The following is a 15,315-nucleotide window of genomic DNA, read 5'->3' on the forward strand; positions in this document are numbered from 1 at the left end:
TGTTGTTACTAGTTTATGCTCCTGTTGCCATGGCGAAAAGAAACAGTGGGCAGTTCTCTGGGTTACCGGTAACTTTCCCAGCTGCGTTCCACAAACGCGTGCGTGCGTGCGTTTTAAGGGATTTGGGTAATTTGCTGAAAGCCTCTGTGTCGTCCCTCCGGGTCTCATTGAGGCACGGTCATCCCGCCTCTTTATGACCCTGATACAGGCATGAGAGCCTGGAGCAAGCTCGTCATGAAGTGCTTCACTTAAAGAAACCCGCAGGTGCCATTATGCCTGTAGCTCAGGTTCATCAACTCCCCATTATTCCTCACACAGTATTCCTGTGCCCGATACTTCATGTGATGTCCTGTCTCTACAGTAAAATTATCCAGTGTTATTTATGGTATATATTTGTTCTTTTATCAGATGCCTTGTTCTCACATGGATTATATTTAGCCGACTTTCCTTAGACAGTTTGATATTCACATTTCACATTCCTGTACTTTACTCAAAAGTGCAGCGACCTCCCAGCTAAACGTTGTTATGTGTTAGCTGGGCTGGTTTTTGAACCTGCAGACCTCTGGTTGGATGTCTTGTTTCACTATATAACCACTATTACTCTGTCCTCCCCATTGGCAACACGCTTTCCTTCACACTACATCGTGGTCACGATGCGATGCAAAGCTCCCAGCCAAACCGGAAGTTAATTGTCTCGGTCCTGGCTGCCTGTCGTCTTTCCAGGTGTTTCTGCTGTGCTGTCTACTCAGATTTTCTGCAATGGCAGACTCACAATGACACCTTGTGGAGTCCCTGGAGGGCTCTCTGTAGTGTGTTCAGGCCTGTGGTATGACTCCTGGTGTCAGCGATGTATTCCCTGGAAGGCTCGGGTGCTCGAAGGCTCGCGTGCTCAGGTGTATTCAGGTGTGTGGTGTGTCCCCAGGTGTCGGCGGTGGAGTCCCTGGAGGGGCCCCTCCTGCAGGTGGAGGGGCTGAGTGACCTGCGTCTGGAGCTCCACAGCAAGAAGCTCAACATCCACCTGGTGCTGATCGACGAGCTGCACCGCCACCTCTACATCAAGTCCACCAGCCGCGTGGGCCACAAGGGCAAGGACAAGGACCGCGGCCGGGCCCAAGGGTGAGCGGCCACGCCCGGTTATGAAGCTTACGCTAACTCCACACAGTCTGAATTACTGAGGCCTTTAGCACATGCTAAACCTTTTAGCATACGCAAAGCTAACATTCAATTCGCTCATTTACGTACACTCATCTGGAGCAATTGGGGGTTAGGTGTCTTGCTGAGGGACACTTCGGCACACCCAGTGCGGGGGCAACTATCCAAGGGCAACTCTTCTCTCCTGAGGTAATGTCTTGCACAAACCTTTGGCTGTGTTATTAGTTTTGCACGTGCTAAAGGTCTTGGTAAATCAGGCCTGGAGTATTATGTGAGAACATAATTCAGTTAGATGAGCTACAAACTCCAGACCTCTCTAACGACATGACAACAGTGTAGCGAACTGACATGTAGCATCACTCAATCACTAAGTTAAGTTCATTATGCTAACGAAGAGGCCAGGGTCTCCTCCCTGTTTGGTTAATGTTTCCCTCTAAAATGACAGTTGGTTTAATTTTCAAATGAATTGTGACATACGGTTCATACAGAATGAGTGTATGAGCGATACGGTATGAAGAACAGGTGGGGAGAAGTAACGGCGTGTTCATGTCATCTCAGCATTCACCGTGCGTTCTTGTTCCTGAAGATACTCAGCACCTAGACTTCGGCAGCGCACATTAAATTAGTTTGAGAAGTGCATTAACACGCGCTAATGGCGGCTTGATCACTTCCTGTAGCGCTCGCTTTGATGGCGCAAAATTGCAGAGCCGCAGTCCATTATGAAGCCATTTAGAGTGATTCCCGCCGTAATGACTGGTCCAAATTCAGCTAAGGAAGTTTTGGAAGAAACTCGAAATGATGTTGTCCTGCGAAGCGGATTCAACCAGCAGCGCGGGAGAGAGTGCGCGGTCGACTTTTACCCAGGATGCACTGCCGTAGAACTATAATGAATGATGGATGTTTTGTTTAGGAGGATGACCGTTATTTTTCGAATCGTTGAGCAGCCCCATCAGTAAATCCCTACTTCTCCCTGCCTTACAGTCAGGTATATGGCTGGGCTTTTAGCTTGCACTTATATTATTATACTGCTTTTAAAAGATTTGGAGACTGGCCTTGTCGGTCCTTTTTCTGTTCAGCAGAAATAATTCACTCCGGGGCTGAGGATGAGAGATACTCCATTATAATGGCTGCTTTCCCTAAACAGCTATCAGAGGTTATTGACATCTGAGGGAGACTTGTGTTACGCACTTGGCAAGTGCGAGTCGTGACCTCCTGCTCTGGAAGTGTTCTCTCGCGTTTTTTTATTTTATTCCGGACCCCAGGCTCCGTTTCCTGCTTTTCGGTTGCCATGTTTGTGGCCCCCTTATTGTCGCCTTGCGAGTTACTGCTCTACAGATCCCGCAGTTACCATCAGAACACAGAGCTCTACAGATCCCGCAGTTACCATCAGAATACAGAGCTCTACACATCCCACAGTTACCATCAGAACACAGAGCTCTACAGATCCCACAGTTACCATCATAACACAGAGCTCTACAGATCCCACAGTTACCACCATAACACAGAGCTCTACAGATCCCACAGTTACCATCATAACAGAGCTCTACAGATCCCACAGTTACCATCATAACACAGAGCTCTACAGATCCCACAGTTACCATCATAACACAGAGCTCTACAGATCCCACAGTTACCATCATAACACAGGGCTCTACACATCCCGCAGTTATAGTCGCACTGTGCTGACTCGGGTGATAACTTCTGGCTCTTTGAATTACCTCAAAATCAGCCTTGACCTGCTTTAAAACACAATTCCCCTCCAGTAGGGGCTCCATGTTGTTTCATGAAGCCAGTCGTGCAGGCTTCAGATGTACTGAATGTTATCAGTCTCCATGAATGAGCCTTAAATTCACAGCCTCCCAGAAATGACTGTTATCTGGGACCCCATGCAGTGGTTTTTGGGATCGGGCCAATCTGTTACCGTTACGCTTTGAAGGAAGCCTCGTTCTCTGGAGGTGTCAGCACTCTGGAGCCCCCCAGGGGGAGATGTGGACCCCAGCTCTGAACAGTCCCACCGTAGCTTCTGCTGGGAACATTATTTCAGTAATAACATCTTCAAAGCCAAATTATTCTTATTGCATTCTTGTTTTTGTGAGCATGCAACATTTTCAATTACATGAAATTAGCAAAGTTTTATGTTAAATGCCGTGTTAATTTGTTTTCATGGTTATAATGTTTTGTTTTGTTTGTGCAGCTACCCGGTTGCCATGGAAGTATGGCTAAAATTATTACAAGGAAATGTAGATATCTTTCATGCAGTTTTGAGCCACATATTGCTATAGAAACTGAGAATGTTTTTCTTTTCTTTTCATGTTGGCAATATTCCATTTTGTCATGCAACCCTTGAATGAAAATATTGAATTAAAGCGTACATCAAAAAGTTAATATTTCAGAGTAATGAAAATGTACAAATTAGTGTAACATATTTCCCATGGGAAAAATCCCATATCCTGACCTGGTGATATTCAATACTGTACATACATTCACGGTGGAAAATAATTGGCATCTGTCATAAAGATTGGTGTATAAAATAAATCACCTCGGCAGTCAGCTGTATTTGAGAAAGTTGCTCAGATGGAGACCGATTTTTAACAAGTAATTGTATTTCCCAAATAGACAGGTGTCAATTACTGCCTCCATTACAGATTCTTATAAATAAACTCAATGAAATACAAAATGGAATCTACGTTAACATTTTATTTATTAAAAGTTCATCTCAGTCGTCCCTGCATTGAGACCTTCCTTGGCTTCCTGTTCAAGTGGGGTGTGAAGACGAGGTAAAATGCTTGTAAAATCCATTCAGCATCCGTCAACGTGTTGAAAGGCAAAGTGCTCATAAGGGGAATGAGATGAGTGATTGTTGACCTACATAACCGAGAATAAGATTCCTACACTCGCCGTATGTTTACCCTTGTAATGTGCTGCCGTTTGTAAGCATCTTGACTCTTGATATGCCCTTGACCGAAGCACTAAATCTTCTGTAAAATGTCCAACTATATAAATTGGTAATATGTAGAAGTGCGTGCAGCGAGAGGTACCCAAGACAATTCCATCTGTTCTGTAAACGGTAATATTGATTTATCGTGGTAATCCCGCGCTGTTTGATGCTCTCCTGCCTCGTGCCTGATGACTTGATGAGTTCCCCGTTCAGCGTCACGTCAACACTGTAGGGATGCTCATTTCACAGGTCGGGCCTGATTGGCTCAGGCCTTTAGCATATGCAAGACCTGTTAGCCCTACATAACTAATAACGAATGCTTTTTGCATCAACAGTTGGTGCAAAACAAATACCGTGACCAGGAACCAATTACTGTGTCAATGATTTCATTGTTTTGGATTCAAATACTTTTGTACACTTCACCGAGCTCGTATTGTGTATTGCAACACTCTCAAATAGTGAAAACCGCCATCTGGTCCTCTTGTTTGACTCCAGACAAGATCAATCGGGCACAGAAAAGTACTTGAATCCAAAGCAATTACGTATGTGACCCATTTCTGACTGTGACCAATCATTGGTCATGTTACTGGTTCTGTGCGTACTAAATGGTGTTCTCAGTGATGTTTAACTTTGAAGATAATGATGGACTCTGTCCCCCTCGCAGCCTTGGGCCCAAAGAGCCGCCCTCCCTCCCCCTGCTGGATGTGGGCTCCCTCTCCACTCCCCGCAAGTTCATGGACTCATCCTCCCAGTTCGGCACCCCCGCCTGCTCCAGCCGTAAGTCACGCTCGCCCCCATGAGCGCAATCACACGCTGTCAGTCTGGCACTCCGTTAGCTTAGCGCTGCTACAGTCTGTCTCCTTCCTGTGTCTGTAGTGGGAGTCGATGTGGTAGACTGGCACAGTTAATACCTGCACACTGCGTGCGGAAAAACTCATTACATTTCATTCGCACAACTACCTGCTATATTACTGAACGCCGGTCATGAATTTATAATGACATTATGGTTGTATTGTAGATGATATATTCATTAAAGTGTTATCTTTTTCTGTAAGATGTATGATGCGTTAATTAATATCCGGGGCAAGTGGCCCTAGGTATGTTTGTCTTTTGTGAGGTAGTGAGAGCCAATTCAGCTTTTGTTGTTTATTTGATTTCCGCTCCGCATGCTTCCTGGAGGGAACCATTCTCAGAGCCAAATATAATTCAGGAAAATGAATGATGTCGCGCATCCCCGTCATAGCCCGTCTGCCAGCCCTCCAGAGATCGTCACCACCCCCGCGCACACCGCCCTCCTTCAAAACCTCTTACCTTATTAAGTCTCTCCTTAATTATTTCTGCATGTGTGGAATTTAACAAAATGGGTGCAAAATGTTCTTCTCCGCTAATGAAAGCCCTGCGCTAATTGCTGTTTTCCCCTGTATTGTGTGAACGGCGGCCACTGGGCCCGAAGGCCTCCCCGTAGCACCGGGTCCTTTCCGCCGGTGCAGAGTCACGCTCGCTTTAAGTGCAGCTTTGGCTAATGGCCTGGGAGCACTTCATTCGTCGTCGGTAATTGTGGTAATTATTGCGCAAACCGCAGCTGAAAAAGCCAAGTCCATTAACTTGCCATAAACATTAGCTTCTTTGTGACTGTGCTGTTTCGGGGTGACGAGAGAGTGCAGCAGATTAACATCAGATCAGTGCCGCGTGTCACTCGGATTGACCTGCAATGTTACGCATATGCTGCATGAATTAGGCCCTGGGCGTATAGATGGAGATTATAGGGTGGTACATACAGTACAGAGGCAGGAACTGTAACCGGTATTGAAAAAGGTTTTGTTTTTCATTTGCAAAGTAAGCAGTGGGTATTACTCTGCTGGTGCTGATGCTGAAAGTAAAGTGGGGCAGCTGATAGCCTCGTGGCTAAGGTGCTTGACTGGGCCCTGGAATGTGGGGCCACAATAAGATCAACTTCAAATCGACTGTACGTTGCTTTGGATGAAAGTGTCATGATTGTGACGGTGTTGGCATTACGGTTGGCATGGTGAGTTTGCTGCAGTCCTGAAGCTGCAGGAGATGACGTTGGTTGCCACGGTTATGGTGACGTTGTTGCATCGCTGCAGCAGGGGATGATGGTACTCCTGCTGGTCGTCATGGGGATTTATTTATTTATTTATTTATTTATTTATTTATTTATTTATTTATTTATTTATTGCTGCAGTGTGGGAGCTGCAGGAAATGATGTTTATGATGATGATGATGATACCAATTAAAGCAGAGGCCATTTATAGATCAAATACTTAACAAATACTTAATAAATCAATACTTATCGACTTGTTTAATTGAAATTAAATATTCATATTTGTGCATCATAAATTATTTTCATAATAAACGATCTGCTTGCAAAACACTGCATTACATGACATTACATTATAGTTATTTAGCTGACACTTTTATTGGGCCTTGCTTAAGGGCCCAACAGCTGTGTGGATCTTATCGTGGCTACAGCGGGGCCTGAACCGCCAACCTTCCAGGTCCTAGTCATCTACCACGTGCACATGCAAGTCCATTTTGGCCGAATTAGTATGCTAGTCTGCTATTTCATCTGAGAATAGCCGTGGTGCAAAGGACTGACCTGTTAGCTAGTTGAATGTTTGAGAGTGAATGCTGTGAACTGTTATTGCAAGATGTTAAAGCCAATGTGCTTTTTGTTGTCTTTGTCCATATTTTTCAGTTTGTGAAGCCAAATAAAGACGGTGGCTAGCTAGCCTTTGTTGCTAACTATAGTGTGCCAGGACCCCTGCATTAGAGGAACACACACTAGACTGGCGCATACAAAACATTCGCTGGACGGTCGTTATTTTTCAAGTGCAATTATTAATTTATTTTCCACGGGTGCCCGAACACTGTTCCAGATTATTGAGCCAAACCGGACCCCTGCCCATGCCTTGTCGCTAACGGTTGTTGTGGGGACGGTGGTTTTGCAGTGCGGGAGCTGCAGGAGACGAGGGAGGACCTGGAGGTAGACCCCGAGGAGAACAGCGGAGAGTTCATGGGCATCCTCATCAAGGGTCTGGCCAAGCTGAAGAAGGTTCCAGAAACCATCAAAGCTATCCTGGAGCGCCTGGAACCCGAACTCAAGCAGATCGTCAAGAGGTCAACCACCCAGATCGCTGACCACGCCTACCAGAGAGGAGAGAGCCTGTCTCAGGACAACCAGCCCAGGTCAGCCGTGGGGTCACATGGGTGGGAGGTGGGGCTAAGGGAGGGGTCTTCAGTTCAGCTCTGTCCTACACAGAGTGCATAATTTGTGTGTAATTGTCTTGTGAAAACCTTGAAACTTTTAGCTCTTATTTCTGCCTGTTGAGATCTCTTTAGGTTCTTCTGTACGTACTTGTATCTGTGGAAAGTCCAGTGGTCAGAAAGTAAAGGTCCTGCCAGCCAACTGATTTCACTAATTAGCTCTACCACCTGGTTGAAGAATTGCTAATTAATAAATCCTGGACTTTTACTTACTGAGCTTAGACTTTCCCCCTCTGCTGATTGTATACTTGCATAAATATACAGGATTAATAGGAACTGAGCAGGTCCAGAGCTCAGATAAGAATGTGCTCCTCCAAAACGCCGGATGGTGACTAACTGCTCAGTTCTCCAGTGACGCTTTCTCAGGCATCGAGTTGGAGATGTCAACACTTTGTGCATCTCTTGTGTTCGCAAACTGTGATCCATGACCAGAAGGGGTTGCTGGTGAGCAGTGAGACTCACTCATCCCACCCTCCCTCCCCGGGCAATGCTACAGCCAATCACACGCCACCCAGAGGGGGCACTGGGACGGTCTGAATTCGGTGCCAGGCTGTGGGACCCACTTGTGTTAACACAGTGAGCTATCTGGCACCCCCAAATATGATATCTGGGGACCAATTTTAAACCGTTATTTTAAAAAATGCAAAACTAAATGTCTCTGTAACTGTCATCTATTTAGTTTTTTGCATAGTTGCAGCCATGTTTTTCTCTGAATTATTCCTGGAGAAAGACTTGTGCTCTGTACATTTACTTTGATTACCCGCTGTTTTGGTATCACACTTTCGACGCCGTCATGTAAAGAAACCTCCAAAAGATGATTTGCAAAGGTTACAGCCTGTTTCTTTTTGAATCAGAAGTAAAGGAGGAGAATAAAAGCACAATAATGAGAGCACTTTGGAGAGCAATTACTCCGTACCCGGACCAATCTTTCTTCCCTGGCTTTACGCTCCACGCTTTTATCTCATCACCAGGCTTTCCTCCAGTGAGTGCAGGCATGTAAATGCTGAGGTGGGCTGTCACACAGGCTGCTCTCACAGGGGGATTGTGGGTAATGCAATTCTAAAACTGCACCTGGCCATTAGCCGGAGTTAGCTGGTCTTGCCTGTCCGTCGTGGGCTGTCAGCCGAAGGAATTTGGACACACGCACACACACACACACACACACGCGCACACACACACACGCACGCACACACACCTGCCTGGATGGATTCAAGACCTAGATAAAGTCTCTACTGTAATAGTTTTGGCTTGTTCTATGCAAGCTTTTTTTTGTATTACCTCAGCATAAAAGGCCAAACATCTAAATCGTTCTCAAGTATCACCATCTGTGATTTCTGTTTTAAGCTGATTGTGCATGTGTGTGAATGTGTGTTTGTGTATGCCTGTGTGTAAGCACGGGTACGTGTGTGTATGTGTGTGTGTGTTTTCTTTTTGTTTTTTTGGTGCAAAAGTTAATGTAGGAGACTGTTGCTATGGTAACCCCTTCACAGATAGGGAGGCAGTCTTGCATAATGCAGATGAAAGATTGTGCCACTGTGATGGCACTGCAGAGGTGATAAGAGAATTTCAAAGACCGTTTGTCCTTTTAAGCATTTCCTGTATTGATTTCTCTGTCACTTTTCAGCTTTATATGTAAAGACATGGCTCATCGGTTCATACGACTTAGTCTGGGACTGTGGTTTCACCTGACTAGTCATCCTTTTGCAGATGTGGGGATTTTGCACAAATTTCTAGTTTGAGAAATGACATGAGCTTCCTTCTCCAAACCCCTTTCCACCCTCCAAATTAATTTTGGGAGAATTTGTGTGATGAAAACTTCCTATAGTATATGAAAATTGGGAGCCAGGAAGCGTGTTTGGTTGCTTATCAAATCAAAACGTCACGAAAGTGCCTGGGGCAAAGGCTGACCAAATGCTTGTGACATTCCTTGAGTGTTTCCCAAACGTTGCTTTTTGTCTTTGGCTCGGTCGCTCCCGTAGAAAAGGCCTTGGCAATGTTCTATGCCGAATCGTTGATTGAAAAAATAAAAAAATAAATAAAGAAAAAAAATAATGGTGAGCTGTGAACAGAAGCAGATGACATTGTTATCGCTCTGTCTCTCAGACCGCGGTGCGTGTTGCATCTGCTTTTTTGCACACACGGCCCGCGTGTGTGATAAGAAGGCCGTAATCAAGGAAGCAGGAGAACGATCCCGCCTGGTAACGGAAAAACAGCGCCCGGCGTCAGAGCGTTCTCGGAGCGGGGCGGAGTCGGAGGAGGTCGCCGTGGCAGCAGCCCTGCCTTTCTCATGCATTTGACGAATGAGCGGGAGGGGGGGGGGGGGGGGGGCAATTACACGGCTTTTAGCGGAATTACGTCTTCGCCAGAGAGGCGTAACTGCCTTCTCCAGAGGTTCCACATGCTCTAATTGGAATGCCGGAGTTACAGATGCCATTACTATAGAGCTCACAGCTTTTTATCTGGAGCTTTTAAGCCTTGTTAAGTTGCCGTAATTATTCTCTCTTGTTGGGGCAAAAACACTGGCGCTGAAACGTTCCAGTAAGTTCTCTCTGAGACGCTCGCCAGCCTGGAGACGGCTAACAGGGGCAGAAGCTTCCGTTCATTTTTTCTTTTTTTTGTGGTCGAACTGATGACTGGGTCTCTTTCCAAATACAATATTAACAATTTTGGGGGAAAAAACATTCCCACTTTGACAGCCTTAGGTATCAACTCATGTACAGTGAACAGTGGTGAATTTGACAGTGATGTTTCGCTGTGACTAAATATACAGTTCATGAGACAGACCAGCGTCATCGACGGCAACTACAGCCTCATGACGCAAAATGGCTGAACTGATAACTGTGAGAGGTTTGGAAATGTGGGAAGTCTGGTGGGCCCGTGTACACTGGGGCGATTTGGTGTCCGTCTCCCTTATCAGGCAGATGCACGGCTCTGCCCCACATACTTCCATGTTGCTTCAGCTCTCCTCCATTAGCTAAATGCTGCAGTGTGCTCACAGGCGCGCTCAGACATACCCTTGGAGAGAAATTCATTTATGAGAAATGAATGTAGGGAGAGTGCTGGAGTGAGACGGACAGAGAGAGCCAGACTTGAAGATGAACACCGCGGTCCGAGCGTCTCAGTCCAGGAATCGCGTGCTTCCTGTCTCCCCTGGGCTGACTGCTCCGTCCGTCTGACCCTCTGTTTTAGACCTGTCTGTCCGTCTCCATCACCGCCCCCACCGGTCCTCATTAAAAACCTCCGCTGGGCTGGCCCAGGTATTGCTGTGTGTGTCTGTGTGTGTCTGTGTGTGTCTGTGTGCGTGTGTGCACGGGTGTATTATTCCTCATATGTGTGCGAGTGTGTTTGTTTGTTTGTTTGTTTGTTTGTCTTCATGGTGCCAGTCATTGTGCCTGATTCCCTTTCATTGACTGAAAGGTCAGGGATCCATAAATAAGTGATGTGAGAGCTTGCACACTCTGCCCCCGGCCCAGGTTTCCACCCCCCCTCCCTTTCAGAGCCACTCTGCCCAAGGCCCTGGTCTTTCTGCCGGTTTTTGGCAGTTCTGCTCAGTGAGAAACGCGCGAGAACCTGCATTCAAACATCTAATGACACACACCTTCTACGGTCATAAAGTTTAGCATAAACATGGTCACCTCAGAAGCTGTCTTAAGAAGTGGGCCCACTGTGGTCCAGCATGGCGGTGTTTATGTTTTATTCTGTTATTGTTGGCAGCGTATCCTGAATTAAGAAGTTATAACGAGTTGGTCTTCTGCAGAAACATCTCAGTTTGAAGCCGTCGTCCTCACCATCGCTCTCTGCTGCCCTCTGCAGGCTGCTGCTGGAACTGCTGGAGCTGCTGTTTGACAAGTTCAACGCGGTGGCGAGTGCCCACAGCGTGGTGCTGGCCCACCTGCAGCAGATCGTGGTGTCCCCCAGCGGCACCCAGGAAGGCATCAAGCTGTACGAGCAGGCTGACGTGTCTGCCAAGATCCAGGCTGTCCTCCAGGTGAGACTTCCCACGAGACGCCGCTGCGCTAACAAGCCTCTCCAAGGAATGGAGTTGTTGAAGCCTCAACAAGGAATGTTCTGGAAACGGCTCTTGCCGATTCTCTCTCTCTCTGCCGGTTCCACGGCTTACGGTGCAGTTTTTGTGACTTCAATCTGAACAAGAATGTACTCTTATATTTACACTTACATTATTGCTCATATTACTTTTTTTGCTAAATAAGACAAAATTATTGCCAATGAGGTGAGCCAGTTTAACTCATTTCAAGATTTGCCAATGGGGTAAAAAAAAATTACTTAAAACCAGCAAATAGTTTCTACTTCAGTGATTAAAAAAAAAAAAAACTCATTACAAGATTAAAATACTTACAGACAGATGGTTTTGCAGTGTAGGCTTAATCTGTGTCTGTGAAACTGAATAAACCCATCATTCTCTTCCCCTCCCATTCCAGAGGGCTGGCGGAATAATGCCTTATCGTTTTCTCATGCTCACTTTATTCAGCTCTGTAGATCTTCCCTGCTCAATCCATGGAAGAACATCAGCGGTCTGCATTTGTGTGTATAATTTCAGAGCGGTAATTACAGCGAGTTTGTTCCTGGCGCTTATGGTTTCTTACCTGACTGTAGTGCGGTGAACAGGTGTTGGTGTGACTCGTGTCAGATCCCAGTGGCACCTCACTCTAAACACCCTCCCATCTCCAGCTGTCCGCCATAATGCGTATTTATATATAGCATTGTGAAAGATAAAGCTACGCAACTGTAAAACCTCCAGAGCGTTCACTTATTTTCAGTCTTTTACTGGCTTACACACTCGCCTTTCTTCCGGAATGAACCGGCGAGTTTGCCCCCAGGGCAGTGTGTCTCGGTGTGCAGTTGCTCTGTTCCGATTCGTTAAGGTTCAGATTCTGGCGAACAGGGAGGAAGGCGGTATACTGGTAGAGCCCTGGGATTTCACAGGAGGCCCTGTGTGCGGTTATCATTTAGCAGCAGTCAGTCATCAGCTGTCAGTTTAGTTTACCAACCTTTATTATTTGTTGCTCGATTGGGGATGTTATTTAAAGACAGTTGAGGTCTTGGAATGTATTTTTTCAGCAGACTACCTTACCTTCTCCTGACCAAAGTTTTTAGAATTTTTTTATGTTTTTCTTTTTTTTTAAAACATATTATTATTATTATTTTTTTATAGTTCTTAAATGTATTTTGGCTGGCGTGCTCATCCAGAAAGACTTTCAGGAACACGGCCTGCCTGCATCTCACTGCTTTTATATTTGCCTTTAAACACTGTGAAAGTCATCGAAAAAAGCGCAGTTCTCCTTCACAGTGTCAGAAGTGTCGGGCTGAGTAGGGAATGGAGGGGACTGTGTCACTCGTTAGATATAGAGGACAATTAGCACGACAGATGTTGAGAGCCATTTTTTTAAACTTGGGACCCTTTAATGAGATCAGCTGGTCAAGACCTCTCCGCGGAAGGACTGCACCTTCCTGGGTAGCATCCTCCTCACTGTGCTGGAACATAGGAACTGGAGAAAAGAGCGCCCTCTTTTGGTGCCTGCACTCTTGGTTTTCTCAGGCAGGAATGTTAAATGAGTTGGCGGGTGATTGAAGGAATGTCATTTACGGGAGCGACTGTCTCCTTGCTTTCCCTGATCTCTGTTTGCGGGTCCTCTGGTTGTTTAATATTAGTACTCATGGATGGGATCCTCTGGTAGAATTAGCATTAGCGGTGTTTGGTCCTCTGGTTGTTGAATATTAGCGCTCGTGGATGGGATTCTTCAGCAGAATTAGCATTCGCGGTGTTTGGTCCTCTGGTTGTTGAATATTAGCGCTTGTGGATGGGATTCTTCAGCAGAATTAGCATTAGCGGTGTTTGGTCCTCTGGTTGTTGAATATTAGAGCTTGTGGATGGGATTCTTCAGCTTAATTAGCATTAGCGGTGTTTGGGGCGGAAGGGCTTTAATTAACCCTGCCCGCTGAGCTTCCTCCGGTCGGCCTGCGAGTCCCCCGCCTCCCGAAGTCACGCCTCCGGAGGGGAACGGTGACAGGGACAGCTGTGTGATTGACAGCTCTGATGTGGGCTGCTTCTCACAGTGGCACAGTGCGGTGTGTCTGCATACCAATGAGTGCAGCTTCATCTCCACTATCAGCTGATCGCACCGAGCGCCTGTCCCCTGTCACATGGGTCCAAGCTTTCCCCAAACCTCGCTCTCTCGCTCTCTCTCCTTCTACCACTCTCTCCCCCTCCACTCTCCTTTTCACTCTCTCCCTCTCCTCTCTCCTTTTCACTCTCTCCCCTCTCCTCTCTCCTTTTCACTCTCTCCCCTCTCCTCTCTCCTTTTCACTCTCTCCCCTCTCCTCTCTCCTTTTCACTCTCTCCCTCGCTCTCTCACTTTCTGTCGCTCTCCGTCTCTCCCTCACCCTGTCCCTCTCCTTCTCCCTCCCTCTTCCCTCTCTCTTCCTCCCCCTCATCCTCCCTCGCTCTTTCTTCTCCTCTTTACTCTACAAGCTGCAGTAATATGCTTTTCTTCCTTCGTTTTCTTTGAAAGGATCAGAGTGGAGTAAAACAGAGCGAGCGAGCGTGTGAGAGAGGCAGAGAGTCTCATCTTCCTGCGCTGCAGTGAATGCTCAACATTCAGGAGCCCTTTCAACAAAACAAACCTGATTTAAAAACGCACTACGTTTCCCTACACTGAAAAGATGAACCAGTTTTGAGGTCCCAGTGACGGCAACCAAGATGCCACCACCAGGAATAGTCAGCGATACCGGGTCTGTTTATTTCTCACCATTAATTGTCGCAATTCCACAATTAGCGCCACTTTGTTCTTCCACTCCCCCTGAGATAGTCATTGCAGATGTCAGATCCATTGTTTTTCTTCACTTTTCCAAATTGCTTTCTAACGACATCCCAATGATGCGCCATCGAACTGTAAATTGTACTGTAATTGACAGATCGAGAGATGGAGTCGGAGATGGATAGAGAGAAACAGACTGAGGAGAGACTGAAAAGAGCAAAAGACAGAGTGTGACAGGTGGGAGTGTGTGGGTGTTGGAAGCCGCGATGAAGTAAATGGGGTGCTTGTTTCTCCGTAACGGGGTGCTGGCCCCTCCTGGACTCTGGAGTGTGGCCTCTGTCCACCCGTCAGCCATGTTGTATTTTATTATTCTCCAGAGCACTCGTGCTGAAATGGCCCCGCCTGTTCCCAGGGCCACACAGGGCACTTACCCAACATGCAGTTCACCGCTCGTGGCCTTGCCTTGCACACGGCAGCCATCGACCGCGCGCGGTCAGCCTCGTTGATCGTCCATTTGTATGGGTGAAGGCCTCCTGATTGGCTGTGTGGTGGCTCTTTTAGCCAGGGGCTAAAGAGTCACAGGAGATGACGGGCTTTTAGCGACCGGCGCTCTAATGGCCTGCGGAGGTTCGAAAGCGACCTTTCCTTATTGTGCTTTGCGGCCTTTGAGAGGCTTCTTGTGTAGAACGTTCCGTGCGGCTCTGTGCTGGTCTGATGGACGCAGCGGTGTCTGAAGTGTTTAGAGTGACGAGGGGACTTTTTAGGTGAAGGTTGCTGAAGCTGTTGAATCTGTTCAAAATGCATGCATACACACACATAGACGAACAGACACACAGGTACAGACACACAGACACACAGACAGACAGACAGACAGACACATATACAGACAGACACACGCAGTCACGCATGCGCACACACGCAGACAGACAGACACACCACACACGCATATGCAAAGCCCCTCCTTTCCGTGTAGGTACTGAAAGACCTCACCTGTGATTGCAGTATAGCCACCTCACATTTGGGTGCTGTATTGAGCCGTGGAGCACACTGTTAATGGAACATATGTAGCCAGTTACCATGTTGAAAGGCGTAGTTGTAGCCCGTGCGTTGCCAAGCCACGGTTGCCAGGGGCTCTCCTATCTCCCGTCGCCGAGATGCGAGATA

The 15,315-nt window shown here is 46.8% G+C and overlaps 1 protein-coding gene across 1 annotated transcript in view; it reads left to right on the forward strand.

The window, feature by feature from the left end:
* The window catches only part of exoc4 (exocyst complex component 4), a 155,824-nt gene that overhangs the window by 12,391 nt on the left and 128,118 nt on the right, over nucleotides 1-15,315 (forward strand). The window contains exons 4-7 of the mRNA XM_061253074.1: nucleotides 923-1,116; nucleotides 4,755-4,867; nucleotides 7,060-7,297; nucleotides 11,189-11,363. Of these exons, the coding sequence (XP_061109058.1) occupies nucleotides 923-1,116; nucleotides 4,755-4,867; nucleotides 7,060-7,297; nucleotides 11,189-11,363 (720 nt within the window). The remainder of the gene's footprint in view (nucleotides 1-922; nucleotides 1,117-4,754; nucleotides 4,868-7,059; nucleotides 7,298-11,188; nucleotides 11,364-15,315) is intronic.

Source organism: Conger conger, chromosome 8 (genome assembly GCF_963514075.1).
Source record: "Conger conger chromosome 8, fConCon1.1, whole genome shotgun sequence".
In the NCBI taxonomy this organism is placed as follows: Eukaryota; Metazoa; Chordata; class Actinopteri; order Anguilliformes; family Congridae; genus Conger; species Conger conger.